Source organism: Amphiprion ocellaris, chromosome 2 (genome assembly GCF_022539595.1).
Source record: "Amphiprion ocellaris isolate individual 3 ecotype Okinawa chromosome 2, ASM2253959v1, whole genome shotgun sequence".
Classification (NCBI taxonomy): Eukaryota; Metazoa; Chordata; class Actinopteri; family Pomacentridae; genus Amphiprion; species Amphiprion ocellaris.
Genome location: NC_072767.1, coordinates 28,858,734 through 28,879,824, shown reverse-complemented (window position 1 = coordinate 28,879,824; position 21,091 = coordinate 28,858,734). Strand labels below are relative to the sequence as shown.

General features: G+C 38.6%; 1 protein-coding gene across 1 annotated transcript in view; it reads left to right on the top strand.

Annotated features, from left to right (window-relative positions):
* The window catches only part of slc1a7b (solute carrier family 1 member 7b), a 53,344-nt gene that overhangs the window by 14,451 nt on the left and 17,802 nt on the right, over positions 1 to 21,091 (top strand). Inside the window, exons 2-3 of the mRNA XM_023281682.3 lie at positions 8,517 to 8,596; positions 19,537 to 19,752. Of these exons, the coding sequence (XP_023137450.1) occupies positions 8,517 to 8,596; positions 19,537 to 19,752 (296 nt within the window). The remainder of the gene's footprint in view (positions 1 to 8,516; positions 8,597 to 19,536; positions 19,753 to 21,091) is intronic.

Below are 21,091 nucleotides of genomic sequence, written 5' to 3'. Positions count from 1 at the left end.
AATAATGACGTCTCTTTGTCAGTTACCTACATGATGTGTGAAAGACTTAACCTATATGTAGTCAGTTCTTGTAGAGTAAGTTATTCTTTTCAAAAAGTTATTCAAGACAGACGAAAATTTTTGTATTTTTTATATCACTATATTCAATTCAATTCAATCCAATTTAATTTATATAGCAACAATTCAGAACGCATTTTATCTCATAGCACTTGAAATAGTGATCTTACAAATTTTACACATAGAAACCCAACAAATCTAAAGTTTCCTTTGAAGTACTTTTGGACAAGCACTTGACGACAGTGAGGTGGAACAAAAACCTCCCTTTTACCCACCGGGAAGGAAACAACAAAAAAATTTCTGACAGAACCAGGCTCGGGTGGCCAGTCATCTGCCTCGACCAGTTGGGGTGAGGATGGCAGGGTAGCAGACGTAGAACAGACAAACAGACGATATATTGTTGAAAATTAAATACTGCAGTGTCTTTATGCCTTGCCTCAGGTTTTTTTTTTAAACTTTTACACTGATCTGAGTCGAACTTTGCTGCCGCTATGGTCTAAAACTGTAGCTTACCAAAGAGTGTAGGCAAAACCTACCGCTGGCATGATGCAGCAATTCCATAGTGATGCTGAAAACAAAACTTTTGTTTTATCAAATACGCGTCAGTTAAAAAATAAATAACTGATGTCGATGCATTGATCACAAATTGTAGCAGCTCTACCGGGAATCACTGCTTTAGAGTATTCAACGTAGTATATTTTCTGCCAGTAGTGCTGCTTGTCGTGCTCTGTAAACCACTACAAATTGACTGGTGCTTTGAAAACAGCTGCACTTGCCCCACGTAGCACACTCTACACACACAAACGCACACATGCAGGCATATAGAAACTGACCCTTAATGCATGAGTGCAAGGAGAGCAGAGCAGCAACAGACCTCCTCTGCTGCCGGTATGCAAGTGCTGATCCCGCTCTTACACACCAAACTAAGCTCTCTCTGCTTAATGCTCAACAGAAAAGCTCTTTAGCTGCCATTATGCAGCCGCCTCGCCCTGCAGCCCCTCCGTCCACCGTCCTCCCATCTCCCCCTGACATCCCTCACCTCACACTTCAATCAGCTTGTTGAAACAACGTACACACCAGCAGGTAGATACTGTACTGCTGGTTTACACCGTCACATGTGGTGGCTGCCTCTTACTCATCTGACCTCAGCAGGAGTGAATTATAAGGATCAGTTTTACAACTTCAGCTTCTATAAGGCAGAAGGCAACTATAATAACATGATAAATGGAGGATGCAAAGCAAAAAAAACCTAAATCTACAGCTGGTTTTTGAGAAAAAAAAACACAAATTTATTAACAGGAAAAAAATGAAGGGAAGAATTCATGAGACTTGACACGACTCATCTCTAAAATAATAAAATAAATTGTCAACTCCTTTTTACGTTAATGTTAATTACATACCAGGGGAGCTTTGTCCTTGTTTTTAGTCTTCAATTGTTTTCTCTGAATTCCTTCAGATCAAATCCATTGAAGATTTAATTTGGTTAGAGCAGATCACCAACGTCAGGCCAGTTTTTAAGTTTTGCAGATATGCAGAATTGAGTGACTTTGATAAAATCTGTGAATTTCCCCAGTCAGAGATAAGACAGATTTTTCCTTTTTTTCAGCCTATATTTCGTGGTTTTTCATGACAAAACTGCAAGTCACACATAATTAGTTCAGTCAGAAAGCTGAACATCCTGTTTTTTACAGTTTCCAGCTCTGGTAAATCGGTTTAAAAAAAGATAAAAATGTCTATCAAACGCACAACACAAGTGGGATTTGAAGTTCAGAGGGCTAAAATTATTTGAATACCAAGGTGTTTATTTCCAGCTACACATCAGTTTTTTTTTCCTGTGTTTGCTTTGATGTTCCTACCACCTCATATGTCAGCTACAGCACACAGGATTATTGTAAATACGTATATAACACACAGATTTATGCACACACCACAACACACACCAACGCTCTCCTGCATAATGTACACACCCACACACGTGACTGCAACTCTTGCACAGTGTACACTGCACTTCAACATCACAATCTCTGCCTCCTTTATTATTTATGACATTATGATTTGTTTTTTTTCTTTTTTTTTTTTTTTTCCAATATAATGTCTTGCTGTTTTTGCACAGTCTTGTGGATGAGTCACTTTGCATTTCACGGCACACACTCCATGAGCGTGTGACAAATGGCTATGCTAAAATGACATAATGTCAACATAAATATTTACCTCATGTAAAATTGCACACAAAGAAAAAAATGCAAGGGAGAGCAACACGGCAAACAAGCATTCTGAGCTAATCAGCAGCTCCACAGAAGAAACAAACATAAGAAGGTTACTTACATTGGAAGGGTGGATGTGTGATTGTTAGGGGCTTCGACAGTCCAGATGTCTGTACAGATCAGCTCAGCTGCAACCTGTGACAAGACAGGAATATAATTAACATGTACATAAGCATCATAAATGTGTTTAAAAAAAAAAAAAAACAAGACTAATAGTCTTGATGTAGCTGTGTCATCAGAAATGCTGATTCCAATCATTTTAACACAAAACTCATTTCAGTTGCTAGTTGATGGACATTCTTATTGTTGTTTGATTTTAAATACAAAAATGATTCATTAATACATGTATAAACCCGTGTGTGTTTCAGCTCGTCATTGGGTGGTCAGGAACGATGGAAACACGTGTGACAACATAAAACAAACAAGACTTTACCTGATAATAGTATAAATGCCTATTATAATGACCTCATACTCACTGTCCTTAAAAGATGTGACTGTATGAAGGTTATTTTAATTAAGCTTATTATAGTAGATGCTTATATTTCTTTTTTTGTTTTTGTTTTTCTCCAAGTGGCAGAACTCGTAACAAATGATTTGTGTCTAGGGTGATTCTTTTCAGTGTCAATTCATATCCTTAGTTAATGGATTAGTTGTTTGGTTGATAAAATATCTGAAAATAGTGAAAAATCTCAATCAGTGTTTCCAAACTGGTGTCCTTAAATGTGTTGTTTTAGCCACAACTCAAAGATATTCAGTTAAAAAAAATACTCAAACTGATTATTAAAACAGTTGACAATTCCGTAGTTGATAATTAACTCAATTATCAACTAATCGCTGCACTTCTACTTGTGTGACATGACTTAATGAGTTTAAAATGAATTTGTTCCCATCACAACCTTCAATTTCAATTTCCTGACAAAAAGTTCTCTGAGTCTGATTCTCTGAGTTTGTTAACCACATAATAATACATTTGTAGAGTTTTTATTTATTTCTCTAAAAGAGTCAGAACTTTACTTGGACCATTAATTGATTTCTTCCTCAAAGTCTTTATATTCAAAATTAAGCTGTAAAAAAAGTAGAGAATCTATTGTCGTTATAATGACAATGATAATAATTTTTGAGTGTGCCAATGTGTAAGCATTGAAGTACGCTTATTACTATTCCTCGGGCTTATTCTATATAGATTCTTTGGGTCACAATTTTCAATACAAAATGTGTCTTAAAATGTGTGACATTTGGAGTGTGTGCTAGGACTTTTGGCAGTGATTTTTCATGCATTTTTTTATGGAATCCCTATTGAAATGAATGGCAAATCTGCCAGACAACTGCAGATGACAGTCTGCTGTGTTTATCTCAGTTAGTCAAATTTCAAGCATGTTTTAAAGGCCTGGATAAGCTGTAGTTTTTAAAATGTGTCAAAATTTGGGAAAAGTGAAGCTAAAAAATTCGTCTATGTATTTTTTTCTTCTCAGCTGGACTATTGTAACTCCTTATTATCAGGATTTCTCTAAAAACTTCTTTTGGTCAGTAAAGACTTAATGTCAGGTCCAATTTCTTCCATCTATTTTTGACTGTAGGTGCAGCACTTTGACACCATCACTTGTAGAATTACCTAGAATTCTGCTCTTGGGCTGAATTTTTTGGAGTAGCAAGTCCTGGACTAATTTCGGTGTCTGTTGTATGAAATCTTCTCCACTTGTAGATGATTTTCTTCACAGTGAAATGATTTAGTTCAAATAATGTGGAGGATCCACAACTGTTTTTTCTGAATGCATTATTAGCATGACACCACACACCTACTACTTGCATGCTTTACTGTTACAAAACGCAGTACTCATACTGTACAATGCTGCAGCAATCTCTCCTCGCTCTCTGTCTGACACACTCTATTTAACTTGGGTGTCTTTAATTGTGTTTAAAAGTAACAGAAAAAATGTCTGGGATTGAAACAAGGCGTCTCAGACAGGAAAGACGCAGTGCTCCCTGAGCAAGAGAATAACTCAGTTTGGTGTGGACTGGACTTTGTAAGTTGGATACCATTTATGTGCACAAAAACTTTAAGATTTGTCCTCTTTCCACCACCAGTTCTCAGTGATATTAAGTCTGAACTTTGAGCAAATACTGCCAATTGAAGGTCATCACAGAGTCAGTCAACTGTTTGCTTTCAGTCACTGTGAAAGCAGTGCAGTGGCTCTTGAAAGAAATTGTCTGACTTTGGCTCCATTTCTATCTGACGTGGAGAGCTGTGTGTACTGTATTTTTCATGAAATCAGAAATATTCACCAAAAGGTGTCTAGACATGGCTGGGTTGGAGAGGGACTAAAGGACAATGCTGAGGATGTGGATAGATATGATGCAAAGCAGATTAAGCTCAGTGGAAGGACGCTGGTTTTGATGAAAACTTGAAGTGAACAAGGTGGAGAGAGGTTGAATTGATCTGACACTAAAATGAGAAGAGTAATGACAGCAGCAGAAGAGGGAACAGTTTTAAAATGGCAATATCTGATTGGAAAGAATACCTTCAAAACAAAGCGTGAAGGGAGTCTTCTTGATTGACCTAAGTTCATGTGTTAACTTGTAGTAGTTGTCCAAATACACATCCTGCAGATACGAAGATACAATACAGTTTAATTGTGGTTTGTCTGTGTAAGGAGACTGTGAAAGAGTAGCTTTGAATGCAGCTTTATCATAATTAAAAGGTATCTATTACTGTGTGGTTTGTACGGAAATTTTGAAAACTGTTTTCCAGTCATCTTGAATTAAAAGTCAAGTGGCAACATCAGGTACATCCTGAAAAAAGCAATGATGGTTATGACAACTGATGGTGATTAGTAATCACTGCACAACACATGTTCAATCACTTTGAACCTTTGACATAGAGCTTTTGAGTGTCCATTACGCCATTAAACTAAATGTATCATTAGTGCCCACCTGTAGCTCGCATTTAAAGCTCACTCTCAAAGAAAGAGGCTATTTGAAAGCCATTTACATTTTTAAAAATCACACAGTAAAGCCTGAATCACGTGGTCAAAGCCAATTAAAATAAATGAACAAATAAAAGATTGTGACCTTTCTGCACCTTTATTCGAACAGCTACATCTCAGACTTCATCACCAGAGGACATAAACATGAAATGAGCCCACACACTATATTACAAATCTAATGAAAAAATGGTAAAACATGTAAAAGCTTTTTCTGTGACACATTCAGTATTCAATGCAACCTAATCCTGTCTTGGTACAAGGAGGACAAATACACTCTAAAGTCCAGGATTATCAGACACTGACTCCTGCTACAGATCTCTTTGACCACACAATGAGCACAGAGATGACTCGGGACGAAAGAGGCTTTTTTTTTCCCATTCCTGATTCACTGCCAAGTTCATTTGGACAGGGTGGAGATATGAGATCTGGCTGCAGGGGATGGAAACAGCACAGCTGATAGAGAACAGCTATCCAGCTGTCCAGCTGCTCTGGACAGAAGCCAGTGTTAAGCCTGGTGGACCCTGAGACAAAAACACAATAACCCTGTGAGAGCTGCACACATCTGCCAGACTGTCACCAAAGCTCTCTGTCTTCTGGCTGCTCCCCTGCTCTGGTCAAATTATACCCAAATCTGTGTTTTGCTGCAACCTTTTGACTCTCTTGTATTTTCTTCTAACTCCTAGAGGGATTGATGCAAATTGTCAGTCACCAAAAAATATTGCTTTCACAGACACAGGTCTGTGGCCCTGCACATTACCTGTTGAGTAATGAAGGGCTGTGACTGGAATACACAATGAAGTCTGGTTTTCACACCAGAGACTTGCTCTATTGTTTGGTATGAATCTTAAAGCCCTGTTGAAGAGATTTATAGCCATAAATCAAAGTGGGAGTCAACCAATGAGGTCTTTCAGCTCCGCATCAGAATGAGCGTTAAGTCCAAAGCCAAGTGCTTTCCAATACAGAAATGAGATTGGCATTAAAAAGTTGCCTTAAAAATATAGATGTTACGGTTAAGACCCTACAATATCATATATAATATAAATTACTTGGCTATTTACATCGATTATCCAGCAAATCCAAAGTTTCTCTGTAAGCGAGCAACAGGGGAGAGGAGGAACTCAATTTTAAACGGAATGGACCTCTGGAAGAACCAGGCTCAGGGAGGGCAGCCATCTGCCCTGACCTGTTGGGATGAGGGTAAGAGGGGTGAAGAGATCCTGTCATGATTGATGGGACAAATAAATCTATCCTGAGCAGCTCCAGAACCAAGCTAATAACATGCAATAGTTCATATAAACACTTGGAGGAAGTAACAAGAATCACAGAAAACTCGCGTATACATATGGGGACAACCTAGATGAAAATGCTTCTTTTAGAGGTACATTTTAAGAGTTATAGTTACAGTTTCTTGGCAAATGTGTGTTTGTTCAGCTTTGATCAGGCCACAGCCACCCCTGAATCTCACTGGCCAGATGTCAGATCTGATAGGTCTAGCTAATTCACTAAAATTTCAACATGTAGGTGTCAGTGAATGCAGGTGTATAAGTAAAAGCACCATTAGATGACTACAGGATTGATTATACTGCCTTGTGGACGTGCACACGGAAAGCTGCAGACAACCACAGATGCGTAGTTATTGTCGTTAACTTTTGCAGTCCGCTTGAAGGACTCCTTTTCACACGTGTAGTCAGTTGTATCGGCATATTCCAAGTAAACACATTCCTGCTGACAAAGTGCACTATTACCCTCATAATGTAATTGCTGTAGGGACACAAATTTTGGGCTTCATGCAGTCATGTGCAGAGGGGTCTGCAGGAAATCTCGTGGACTTAGGGGGATGATAATATTTACGTCATACGCACTGTTGGCATGGCAGAAGTGCACGTTCAAAGATACGCTGTAACAGAGTCCTCCAAGTGGACTAGGAAAGTAGTATAAAGGCCAATTCATGTTTTCCACGTATGCATCTGCAAGGATGATAGAAATCTCATCATCCACCCAAGTTTGCAGGGGTTCACAGGGATCCCTCTACAGACATCAATGTGCAGTCTAAATTTTATTACTTTGTGGACTGTCTGCGCTGCACAGCAAAAAAACAGATGTGCAGATGTGCACTGACTACACACATTCAAATAAAAAATTTGGTGCTGAAAACAAATGCTTGTTTTGAGGATATACATTAGCTAAAATAGTCAGTGGCAGACTTTGGAGGAGCTTTGAGTTTTCCATGCTTCCATCAAAGGTGCCCTTTAAGAAATTCTAAATTGTCCAGATATCCTGTGCTATGTCCGCCCACTGTGCTTGCCACACCTCAGGAATAATCACATTGAGACAGTGCCACAGCCCAATCTGTAAACATCTAATATATTCTGTGAAAAGTACAAAACTACAGCCTTTCAGAAAAATCCAATGGAGCCCCCAGTGTAACCCTGCAACAGGGTCTAGCTGCTCATTCGGAAAATCATCCACTCACTTCAGTGTTGGTTGAGTTCAAGAGCGCTAGATTAATTTTAGAAGTGGAGAGGCAGAAAGCATGTGTGTGTTTACAAGTCTATGTATAGCTGTGTGTTCAGTCTTCGTGAATGCTGCAGAGGTCACCGGAAGCCAGATATCTACCACAAAAGATGACATTTTTCCTGTAACAGCTTTTATTGACTGCATGGAGAGCCGAGCATTCAGTCCAGCTCTTGGTCATTTCTTCCAGCTTATCTTGCAGAGGCGAAACAATGTAACTGTCTGCAGCAGATTTATGTGACCCCATTGTAATATAAATAGAACTACATGCACCTTGGCTGTTTACTTCCAAAGTCTGCATCCATCTGCACAAGGCGAAAGCAAGAATTGGCCCTATTCACAACAATTTTGGGTCCGAGGGGATCTGCAGCTGTCTTTGTGAATCTTAACACCTCAACAAAATAAGTCTTCAAAGCCTATTTATGCTTTCTGCATCTGTATGTGCACAGAAAAACACACTGGGCTCCTTTGGCTGTTTCTGAAAGGCTGCCTGTGACTTATAGCAGTTAGTTATGACCTCACAAGCAAAGAAATGAAAGAAAAAAGTCCAGAGCGAGATGTTCTGTCCATTGAGTTGAGTGGTTTTTATTACAGTCATCTGCAGGGTCCTTCTCCTGTTCATCAAGTCACTTTTCAGAAGTTGCACTTCCTCAAATTACCTGCGACCATCAGTTTTCTTGTTCTCTCTTCTTGACAGGAGGTGAAGTACTTCCAGTTTCCTGGAGAGCTGCTGATGAGGATGCTGAAGATGCTCATCCTCCCTCTCGTCGTGTCCAGGTACTCTCACACCTCACTATAACCCTCACAGCTTGACTTAGTTCACTTGTTTACTTAACACATAAGAAAATTGCAGTGATGCATTCTGTGACGGTGAGACTAGAAATAGTAGTTAGTTTCTGTGGGTTCACTGCAGTGTGAAGCCTTCACAGTAATCAAATTTAACTAAAAATGCTTAAAAAATACTGCAATGATATTATGATTATTATCATTGATAAATACTATGGAAGCATATTAAACTCCCCAGATTTAGAATTTTAAAAGCCGTTGAATTTCTAACTTTGAATTGTGTCGCATCAAAATTATGTACATTATGTGAATTTTTTGTCCAAATTTTAATAATTAATGTTTGCCTTTTTTCCTCTAATGCTACAATTTCAGTATCAAAATTTCAGGTGTAAAAATTCAAAGCATAAAAGTTGAAGGTGCTCAAATTTCAACAGGTCATTGCATCACATGACCACAGGAGCGTAACTTGATTGGCTGGGTGTTGGTTCGATCTAGGCCAGGACCAATTATTTACGCCCAGTCCAGTTATTTAAGTCCCAGGATGCAAACAACAATTTTTTTTGAGGCGGATTTTTGGATGGCAAATTTTTAACATCAAATTTGACCTGTTGAAATTTGACCACCTTGAATTTTCACATTTTGAATTTTTACATCTGAAATTTTGACTCTGAAATTGCAAGCATTGAAAAACAAAAGTAAAAATTAGTCATTAAAATTCTGATGAGCTGAATTCAGACATAAAACGTTCACATGCATAATTTGGATGCAACAAAATTCAAAGTTAGAAATGCAACAGCTTTTAAAATTCTAAATCTGACGAGTCTAATTTGCGTCCACAAAATAGTCTGATCCATGTTTCCATTGCAAAAATAAGTTTCAGATCTGGCTCACTAATAATTTTTGTGGCATGGTCAGACTGACTCACTATTCAAATGAGTAAATGCTGATTGCTTAGATTCTTGTTCATACAGTTCAGTTTCAAAATATGCTGAGCGGCAGAGAAGATAAGATGCTGCAGTGTGAAGACATTAATAGTGACAAAACAACTAATTTTGAACTTGTATTTTTTAATGCCAGCTCCAGTTTCTGGTTACTGTGTCTCAGCACACAGGGCTGATCATGTATCTTAAATCACAGTACTCTGCTGCTTCTCTCGAGTATTTTAAAGAAAGAATATTGCGCAATGAAACTAGGCTCCTGATGCCATTTTAGCTTAGAGCGCTAGATTAATTTTAGAAGTGGAGAGGCAAAAAGCATGTGCATGTTTACAAGTCTATGTATAGCTGTGTGTTCAGTCTTTGTTAATGCTGCAGAGGTCACCGGAAGCCAGATATCTTCCACAAGAGATGACATTTTTCATGTAGCAGCTTTTATTGACTGCATGGAGAGCCGAGCATTCAGTCCAGCTCTTGGTCACTTCTTCCAGCTGACCTTGCAGAGGCGAAACACCAGCTTCAGCACAGCAAATTAAAGCCACAGTTTCATTTGTTGTAGTTAGAATCGCCTCTCACCAACAGAGACATGGAAAATTTCCAACTCTCGAATCAGCGCATCTCAGACTTTGCAGAAAAAGCTTTTCTATTATCAGCAGAGCAGTCAGCATCGCTTTTATCCCCCTCCATGCATCAACCCAACCTGTTTCTAGAGCCAGTCTGTAAAAATGTGTATTAATCAACTACCACAACCCAACCTGCAACTACTGATGCAGGATGTTGCTGTTTTACACCAAACATGTAAAACTTTATCTGTCACGTCTCCCTAAAAAAAATTTGTGATAGACCCCTGTGTGGTTCAGTCTGGGGTGTATTTCCGACACTACAGATTCAAGGCTGCTGAATGATTTTAGAATTTATCAGCACAATATAAGCCCATCAAAGTTGATGAGTTAGTAGGTAAACAAGAGGCTCAGGTAGAATTCCTCTCAATCATGACTGAACAAGAGACCCATTGCCTTATTATTCATGTTAATCATGCAAAAAGGACAGTAACAAATTCGTGAACATATCAGGACAGATATTTTTCATGAATTAAGCAAAGGAACTGTGTCTCAGAAAAGTATTGTTTTTTCCATCAGTAACAATAAACAAAACAGACTTCTGTATCAGTGTGTCTGGATTTAGACATTGGAACATAGAGACAACCCTGCCATCATCAGGTCAAACTGGAAAGTACAGCATTGCCCTCATCCAGGATGCTGTTATTTAATATTATGTTGTTGCAAAACACAGGTTCCTATAAACTCACAAAATCATTATAATTTTTGACACTGGCAGTCCATCAGTGAGTTGGGTGCTAATTAAACAAAACTAAGAAGGAAGTAAGCAGGTATTGGTGGTCTTGAGAGTTCTTATCTTAGTTCACTGAATACAGTGTGCTGAAGTTTGTCATGTTGCTGCTATTCAAATGGTTGTTCACTTTCATTAGTGTCAACTATGAATTAGAGGAATGTCAAAATGAATCTGGCTCATTCAAATTACTGCTTTCATTCTGTTTTTGTTCATTTACTATGTTACCAGTACTAGAAAGCTTCATCTCTGACCTGCTGTTGCTTTGTTTGGTTTGAATGAGAGACATTTTGCTTGTACTTGAAAATGTCACTGAAGTGAAAACCAGAGGACACTTCAAAAGCTTCTTTACTGAATGTACAAACAGTTACTCAGAGCAACGACTCTAATGAAGTTGTTTAACAAGTTAATTTGCCCTTAAGTAAACAAAAAGATGAACTGAGCACTTCAGGTTCATTCTGTTATATTATCTACACAGCTGTATAATCTACAACACTGCACTTTCTGTTTATACTTAATTACATCAGTTACCGAGTATCACTCAGTGTCATTATTTATTGCATGCACACCATGAACGATAACACTGCACCACCACTAACCCTGTCCATGCTGGTGGTCCCTGTGGCCCATTCATAAAACACTACATGCCACATTAAAATGCAATCAATACAGAAGAAACTATGTGAATGATACATCAACTACTTTCAATGGCAAACTGCTCAAAATCTCAGTGGGACCCAGTGGAGGATTCTGTGTTTCTCACCAACCCTCTCCTGTACTGAATGTCCCAAATACTAAGATTGTCCTTCCATAAAAAGCAGCTGTCATAGTTTATTTGGTAAACACCTTATTGCCGTTGACGTTTTATTGTTAAGCTACCTCTAGCAGTCGTATGACACAGCATTTGACGTTTCATCAAATGCCACAAAACATGTATATGTTGATGTAACAGCATCTCTCTGTTGACCGAAGTAAAAAGTAAAGCACTCAGAGAGTACAATACTCCGCCAAGGCTGCTCAGTCGTGTCATTTCCAACAGATGAAATCAATTAGTCTGCAGCGGTCAATGTGCAGTAGGATCGCAATCATGTGATTGTCAGCAGCCAGCTGATATGGTGTTAATTTGTCGTCATAGTTACAATGATGCCGTGCCGCTATCTCGCAATGATACAAAATTTTTTAACAAATCCGTGGATCCAGACTATAAGCTGCATCACTGTCAAAATCTTATCAATTGGCCCATGTGATATTTCTGACCTTCCCTGAAAATTTCATCCAAATCCGATGGTCCGTTTTTGAGTAATGTTGCTAACAGAGAGAGAGACAGACAGACAGACAGACAGACAGGCAGACTAACGCCAATCCTCACATAACTCCACTGAGGCTCCGCCTCCTTGGCAGAGTATTTATGACAGGTGCAAATTAGGAAGTCAGGTGACATTGTTATAAAGACACAAAATCCACACTGAGAGTAGGTCAGAGTGGATGGAAGGCAAGACAAAACATTGGACTTTGACTTTTTCGTTTTCTACAACCTAAATGACGAGGGGACCTCCACTGCGAGAAGCACTCATTCCACAGCAAACTTTGAGATTACAAAAAAAGGGGGGCTCACTAAACAGACCAACATATCAACACTAATGTGTCTTTATCAGAGTCAAATTGTACAAAGACAAAAGACATAAGACATAAAACGTTCTACAAAGACACTGCAAAAATTGCAGACCTAACCAGGTGTAATAATCCTAGATTTAAAACCAAAAGGTCTTGTAGGTCTACAGTAGGCTTAAATAGGTCATGTATTACATGAGAGCTTTCTAACAAAGATCGTTTAATTCAAACAAATGTCACTGGTCTTGTCTTAGTGAGCAACTTCGTCTTTGAATTATTTTTATCTTGATGCAGGTGACATGCTTACCTCCATTTGCTGAAATGAGACCTTTCAAATGTATCAAGCATAATTTTGTTAATTAGCAGAAAAGTGTCTTTGTTAAAGGTTTGACCTCAAATTTGACATTTTGCAGTGAAAGCTGGAGATGCTTCGGCTGTCCAGCCAACCACAGAACAGTTATTGCTTTGTGCTGGAATAACCACCAGCATCTACCTGTCATTAGTAATTACTTTGTGCGCTTTGGGATTTGAAGGTTATGTTCTTTGAGAAGTGAAGTAGAAACACAAAATAGATCAATCTGCACAAGGAAATATTCATCAGTTAAAAACTCTGACATCTATAAATGATTGCTTCAATTTTAAAAACTTATGAATTTAAAAAAAAAAAACTTTCTTGTCTGATTCATCTGTGTTGTTGCTGTTATTAATCATATTGTTTACAGTCTGATTTGATATATGGCGTAATCTGCCTTTAGCTGTGTGTGTGTGTGTGTCTGTGTGTCTGTGTGTGTGTGTGTGTGTGCTGTCATTGTGTCCTTGAATGAAAGCAGCAGGAGATTAAGAATTGATCTTTACATTCACAGGACAAATCCAGCTGACACCACTGACCCTGATGTGATGCCAGCTTAAATGCTGTTCATCTATGCTCATCTATGCTTGTATATAGTGTGTCTATATGTAGACATTGTTGAAATATATTTAATGAAACTCGGAATATATGGAATGAAAAATGACGACAATTCACTGGTGCCATCTGTTTTTTTGGAGGTGTATTCGCACTTGTTGCTGCAAGAAGTGGCAGAATGAGTGAGGCAGCATGGAATTTAGTAGCTGCAATCCTGAGTAGTGAAGACGTTATTGACACCTGGCGAATGCATGCCCACACTATCATCATTTTCAGTACCACTCTGCCAAAGAAGTACATACGAGCGAAGTTATTAAATTTTTTAAATATAAAAATTCCTTAAAATTATGAAAAACATTTTCTGCGGTGATTTTGGTGACATTACAGTACAAAAGAATTAAGTTATGGAGTTTTACTACTAATAAAAATTCTTTAAAATTATTATTTTTTTAATATGTCAAACCAAGTCTTGTAGTATGATCAACAGGGGCCAATTGAAGGCTGCAGTGATTTTGATGACACTACAGTGTACAAGAGTGAAGTTACTGAATGTTCGTTTAGTGCAGGGCTATTCAATTAAAAATTGACTCGGGCCGGATTGTCAGACTAAGAACATGAGCTGGGCGGGATGTTTTTAGCAGACAGTGAGCAAAGTTAACCATTTAAAATAAACACAAACAGATCAGATAACAAACACACTGGATGTTTATAAACGTATTGCCACATCCAAAAGGACATAAACACAATAGAAGAGCAGTACTTAAACTAAACCTGTGCTGAAATACTGCTTCTTTAAATTTTACATTTCAAACACACAACTTCAACGCATTTTGATAGGTAAATACAAGCACAGGTTAAGGTGCATATGAACATAAAAACTAAGTGCCGATTAGAAACACCATCTTTTGTTTTGGTCACATCTCAATGTGCATTAAAAAGTAACTTGCTTAACAGTAACTTTTCAGAACTTGAGACATTTTTCTTCTTTTGAAATAACAAAAAACAGAGTTTGTCCCTGTCCATATTTGGTCTCATCTGAGACAGTCACAGCTTCAGTGCATATAATCAAAAAAATAAACAGTAGGCACAGTGATAGTTACTATCCCTTTGAAACGAAATAAAGCTGACATCAAAGTGCATAATAAAGTGCAACTAAGTGAAATAACTGTCAAAACAAAACATCTTTCTTAAATATTAAACTTATCATAAGTGAACAGAAAATAGTCACATAAATACATAAAACTACCTTTAGTGTCTGCTACAGCACGCTGCTTTGTTGCACTTACCATGTCTCGAAGACATCTGTGGCGAGAATGTTTGACGTGTCAGACCTGTTTGATAGCAGATGTCACACTCGTCTTAACTTTATCGTCCGTTAAAACTTCATCCACGACAGCCAACACGCAGTCCTTCACAGTTTCTGAGTCTGTGAACAGCCTCTTTTTCGTGGCCCTTTCCTGAGCTGTGCAGGTCCGCTTCATTGTAGTACAGCTCCGGTTGTAAGATGCAGTCAAACTCTGAATTACAGCCGCTCTCTCATGACGTCCCTCGGGAAAGTTTGTCCGAAACGCAGCATGTTTTTCAATGTAGTGTCTTCGGACATTATAATCTTTCAGCGCTGCAAAGCACTCGTTGCAGAGTAAACACATTGGTTTGGCGTTCGGACTTGGTGGTAAATAAATAAATACTTGTCAGTCCACGCAGGATTAAACCGACGGTTTTCCTCGCCGATTTGTCGTTTCAGGATAGAAAAAGACATGCTGCTATTTTCGCCTGTATAGAACTGCTAACGTTAACCTTTCAAACGCGTCTCCTCAACACAATGCATTGTGGGTTAGTTGCTAGGTTACGGTAAGTGTTGCATTCAATGTTTGCAATAATGTTGGAATTTTTGTAAGAACTTGTCAGTGTTACTGAAAGATGTTTTTCTGTTTTTCTCGGACCCAAGTCCCAATCACTCGGCAGTTGCTTTAGGGCCACTCGACGGTTGCTTTCGGGCCGCATGTGGCCCGCAGGCCGCTAATTGAATAGGGCTGGTTTAGTGTCTCTCTTCACCGTTGCACCGGTTTTGCGATTTGCAGCGCCGAGGCAACAATGTTATTTCTGCAGCTTCAAAAACAGCTTCTTTTGATAAAACTGGGCTTGTAGCACATAGTCTACCTTACAACGATGGGAAAGAGGTGTCGTTTATGTTTTGACAACGTATATATACCCCTAATAAATGGAACATAACATTTTGTGGTCATTTCCCGAATTAAAGTAATCTAAAAAAAAAAATCGTTACATGAATAAACTAACTCCACCCCTAACTTGATGACACCATCAAATGAATAAAATTAGAATGAGATGTTCCAGATAGACTACCAATGCTTACAACTACCTGACATGTGACACCTGTCTAATTCAGACATCCAACATCTACAATCTGCTCTTCTCTTTGCAATTAAAAGAGCTACCCAAGTATTTAAGAGGAAAAAAAAGGTTGTATCTGCCTATGAGACAGCATGGCATGTAACAGGATTTCCAAATTAGTTGAAATAAGTGATATCACAGTGAAGAAAATCATCTATAAGTGGTGTTGATTTCAAACTTGTTTATCCAAGAGTTGGCACCCTACAAAATTTAGTTCAAGCTCAAGCTGTGTGATGCACAAACAATAGTCCAGTTTAGTGCATTCCCTTTAGTCCCAGAGATATGTTCAATTTGTTGTCTCTGTAATAAGATGTTGTGATCAACTATATCAAATGCAGCACTGAGATCCAGCAGAACAAGTATAGAAACTAGTCCACTGTCTGAGGCTGTTAGAAGCTCATTGGTGACTTTCACCAGTGCTGTTTCTATATTATGATTCTTCCTAAACAATGACTGAAACTCTTTAGATGAATCATTTCTACGGAGATGGCCACATAAATGGCTTACAATAACTTTCTCAAGGATTTTAGAAAAAAAAGCCCACAGTACGTTGCCTGTTAATCAAGAAAGGTTTATGATGTCTAAAACTAGAGTGTAAACTAAAGACGTTCCTTAACAGTATGACAGACATTTGGTTGGCGTCAAACACACACATTGCTGATGTAGAAGAACAATCAACATGAGAAGACCTCTGAGAGATTTACAGCAGAGAAGCAGTCAAATGTAAGTCTGGTCCTATGGACGCTTCCAGGGCCACTAGAGAATACAGAAAATAATGTATGTAATGAATAATGAATGTAGTTCAGCAGTGACTAGTGCACCCCTGATAAATGTAATTTAAAAAAAAAAACAGAGCAATATTCTATCAATGATCCCACAGCACCACCACTTCATCTTCAGAATTCTGAAAAGTAAAACCTCAAAATTCAAGGACTGTTTCTTCCCCCAGCCTAAGAATGTTCAATACTTCCAAGTCACTTCACTGTCACCTCTTCCCTGCACAGTTTCACGGATCAAAGGATTTAATCACACTATTTCCCATCTTAACCCTTTGCACCATAAATATTACCCATGCTTTTGTTTCACTGTTTTTCTGCATGTACCATTTTGTACTGTTTGTGTTTACTCTATATATGTCTCCCTGAGTCTATATGAGTTCTTTTGATTAAGTTTATTCTGTTAATAGATTAATCACAGCAGTCCGTAGAGACGTAATGAATTGAAGATGACATTGCACTGATTACTTGTTGTGGCTGCATATGACAATAAAGCCTCTGATTCCTTTAGAGCTACATTACAGTATACACACAATCATGACAAAGTAATTCTCTAGTGACTGTTGCACTCCTGATAAATGCAACAGAAAAGAGCAGAATTATATCCTGTTAAATGTTTAAATCAAATGCAAATGATGTGTTAAAAGTACGGTGGTAGACACACAAGTTTTCAGACAGCCCAAGCATTTGTGAAATATTGCATTAAGAATCACTCTTAGGTCTTCAAGTGCAATTTCTTCTAGTACAGTCACAGCCATAATGCTAAACAAATCGTTAAATAGCCATTAAAAAATTAAAATTGATTGGTTCCATAAAAATACATAAGAAATTTTGAGTATTGGGCCATTTTGGTACCAGTGATTCACTAATGAAGAGCGTGCTTTTGATTAAAAGACACAAATTATATTGCCGTGCTTCATGTCTATATAAAGCCATCACATCTGAAAATTCTTCAGAGACAAAAATACCTAAAACAAGGAACCTAACGCAGGAAACATGCCTGAAGATACAGATTCTCAGCCAGGAAGGGTACAGCTGCTGCCAGACAGCCAGGAAGTGCAGATGCAGTCCTTCAGCAGATGCAGTCCTTCAGCAGTTGGATCCACTCTGCAGAAATACAGACGAACCAGCAGCTTGGAAGACAAACCAAGATCTGGGCGTCCAAGGGTTTCTTCAGCAACAAATGATTGCATCCTGAGCTGCATGTGCAGGAAAACCGCCGAATGACATCACAGGAGCTTCAGCAGCAGTGGTCAAACCAAACTGGTGTCCAGTGTTCCACCTGCACTGTACGTGGCTGACTTTTAGCTCATGGAGCCCCTGATAAATGAGAGACAGAGGTTAGTTCAGCATTGTTGGGCCCAAGCACACAAGAACTGGACAGCTAGGAAGTGGAAGAAGATTCTGTGGTCAGATGAGTCCAGTTTCCAGCTTTATCTTCCTCCTGCTAATGTGTGGGTATGCAGAAGGCCAGGAGAAGCATTATCTCCAGCAGGTGCAGCACCTACTGTCAAGCATGGTGGAGGCAGTATCATCGTTTGGGGATGCATGAGTGCTGCTGGTGTTGGTCATCTCACTGTCTGTGATGACACACTGAACTTTACCAAGTATTGTGCCACTTTCCATGTTCCCTTCTACACGTGCACTGTTCAGTCAAGGTCAAAACTGGATGTTTCAACAAGATGATGCCTCTTGAACACATCCAGGGCCAGTAGAACTTAAATGCAGGAGCACAGACAGTATCCAGGTCTTAGAGTATCCAGCTCAATCCCCGGACATGAGCCTCATTGAATATCTATGGTGGATTATCAAAAGATCTGTTTCTAACCAAATAATTTAGAAGAATTAAACACAGTAATTCAAGAAGAATGGGACAAGATTACCCCTCAGCAGTGTGAAAGGTTTGTGGGGAACGTGCCAGCAGGGATTAGAGCTCTACTGCCCACTTATAGCAGGACGACTAAATATGAATTTGATGATGTGATGGCTTATTTATTTTTTGTTCAGTTTTGAACACATTCTCTGTTATTTGTATACTGAAACTGTCAAAAATTCAGTTTTATTAGTTTTTCTTGTAAACAATAAAGAAAAAATATAATTTGTATTTGTTTCTGTCTGCCTAATGCAGCCACACGTTTTGAAACACAAAAACAAATATTTCATGATAATATTTGACAGGAAATTATTGGGTCAGTTACAGTCTTTTAACAATGAGTCAGTGAAACTAAAGTTATTGAACCTGTTCTAAAAAACTTCAAACTGCAACTCTACCAAATTTGATACAAGAGAAATGAACCCCAACAATTCTGCATCTAATTTAGTCATAGCACCACCAGGTGGTCTCTTCAGGGAATGAGCTTCATTCAGTAACTATGTTGATTTTTAACACCAAATACAGATAGAATTTTTGGCGTAGCAAAGGTGGCTTTCTTTCAACCTGCTACATTTCTATAGTAAGTGATGCTGCACAGCTAAGCTGCTCTGGAGGAGGCTCTGTTTACAGTTTGATTTAAATCAACTGTAAGGAGTGCACTTGTTTTCACTAATTCTTTTCCTGACCGTGTTGTCTCTGAGTGACACAGATAGTCATTTGAATAATATATTCTAGCTGCAAATCTGTTGAGCTTTATATTACTAATCCCAGAAAACAGCTAAATGATATGACAAATGTAGCTTTTTAAAGGAACGTACGTAGAGCGTGAGAAAGAAATCACGGTCAACAAATAAAGCAGATAACCACTGTCTGACATCCATTGTCTCTATATGGGGGTTTTAGGTTTTGCTGAGCCACCTTCCAAGAACAAAGTCTGGCTATGTCAAACTTCCTTCGCAGTAAAGGCCTCTGGTACAGGGAGCTCCATGCTGCAAAGGTTAACATGTTGACTGTAACACAGTTTGAAAACAAACTTTCAAAGCACTAACTGTCAGTGTTTGTTCTTCCAGTTTGATGTCGGGACTGGCAGCCCTTGATGCCAAGTGTTCCAGTAGGCTCGGTCTGATCACAGTGTCTTATTACCTGTGGACCACCTTTGTGGCTGTGATCGTTGGGATCATCATGGTCTCCATCATCCACCCAGGAGGTGCAGCACAAAAAGAAGACTCAGAGGACAGCGGCAAGCCCATCATGAGTTCTGCTGATGCTCTGCTGGACCTGATCCGGTAAGATGAGAACATCTATTTGAGTATCATAAAGAACTTGTTCGTGATTAAAGCAAATGTCACTCATTTGGTGGTAATAAGCAGGAAACATGCTGTTCTTTCTGCAGACCTCTTTACAGACGCAAGAGCATCTGCATCGGACATGTCAAGTGTCTCTGTTCCATTAATTAGGAACTGTGGGACAGACGTTAGGTGATATGATTCATTCACACCAGGAACAGGACGATTAGCAGGGAACGAACAGGACGGTTGCATTGAGCTAGATTATATCTGTATTCCAGGTGGATTTGTGTTATGAGGTTTCAAAGGTGAATTAAGCTTGAGGGCTGCATAAGAATGAGATACAATGAGATTGCTTTACATGTATATACAGGACAAAGAAAAACCAATAGCATGTATTATTCTTTATTTCTATATTTCCGTTTTTCTTGACTTTTCTTTTTGTATCACTCGCCTGGAAAAGGTTTTCTAGCTTTTGGGTTTGTTTCCTGATGAAAAAAAGCCTGTGGTCTGCAAGCATGAGATGTATTCATAAGTTCAATAATGTGTATCCTGACTGGTAAACTTACTTTCATGTGTTAAATTCAGTCCTTGTTGTACAATTGGGCTGCTTGTAATATTTTGGACCTAGTATGAGTCAAACCAGTTACAATATATCTGAGCTGTTCAACTGGGACTGAAGAAGCAGCTGGAGCTTCCTCCAAGCAGCATAACATGGCAATGGTGTTGGAAATAGATTATCAACATACAATATTTTGGTTGTTTATTGCTCAAAAATAATTTTTTCCAAATATTCAGTATGATTTGCTTCTGTGGCAATGAAATCATTCTTACATTTGTGGTATGCTGTCAAAGAAAAGATGGAAAGAAATACCGACAACAGCTGTCAGTGTAGGAGAAAATAAAACCAAACCTCTTCAGAGGCACAACAGCAGTGGTATCTCTCAGTGTTTTATTGTGCAAAACAATGTTTTGGATGCTTTTCTGTTATTTCATTGCTATTGGTATTGTATGTTCCAGACACAGAGACAAATCCATTAGTCTGTGAGCTACACAATGTTCCTACTGTTCAGCACTTACAAAAAGCTTTGTAAAAGTCAATGTGGATATGAGTCATCATGATCATCTTCTGGTTTGTGCATGGTGGCTACTTGGATAATTGTTTTAAAAAGTTGGACCAAACAGTGGAGCAGCTGTTACATGACATGCATAATTAGCTCACTTTTTTTTTTTTTTTCTCAAAATGAGAATATGTTTTATCCACACTTACTGCTAAACGAATGGTCCTTTTGTAAGGATGTCCTGGTTGTTTGGCTTTGGAGCCATTTATGATCTTCAC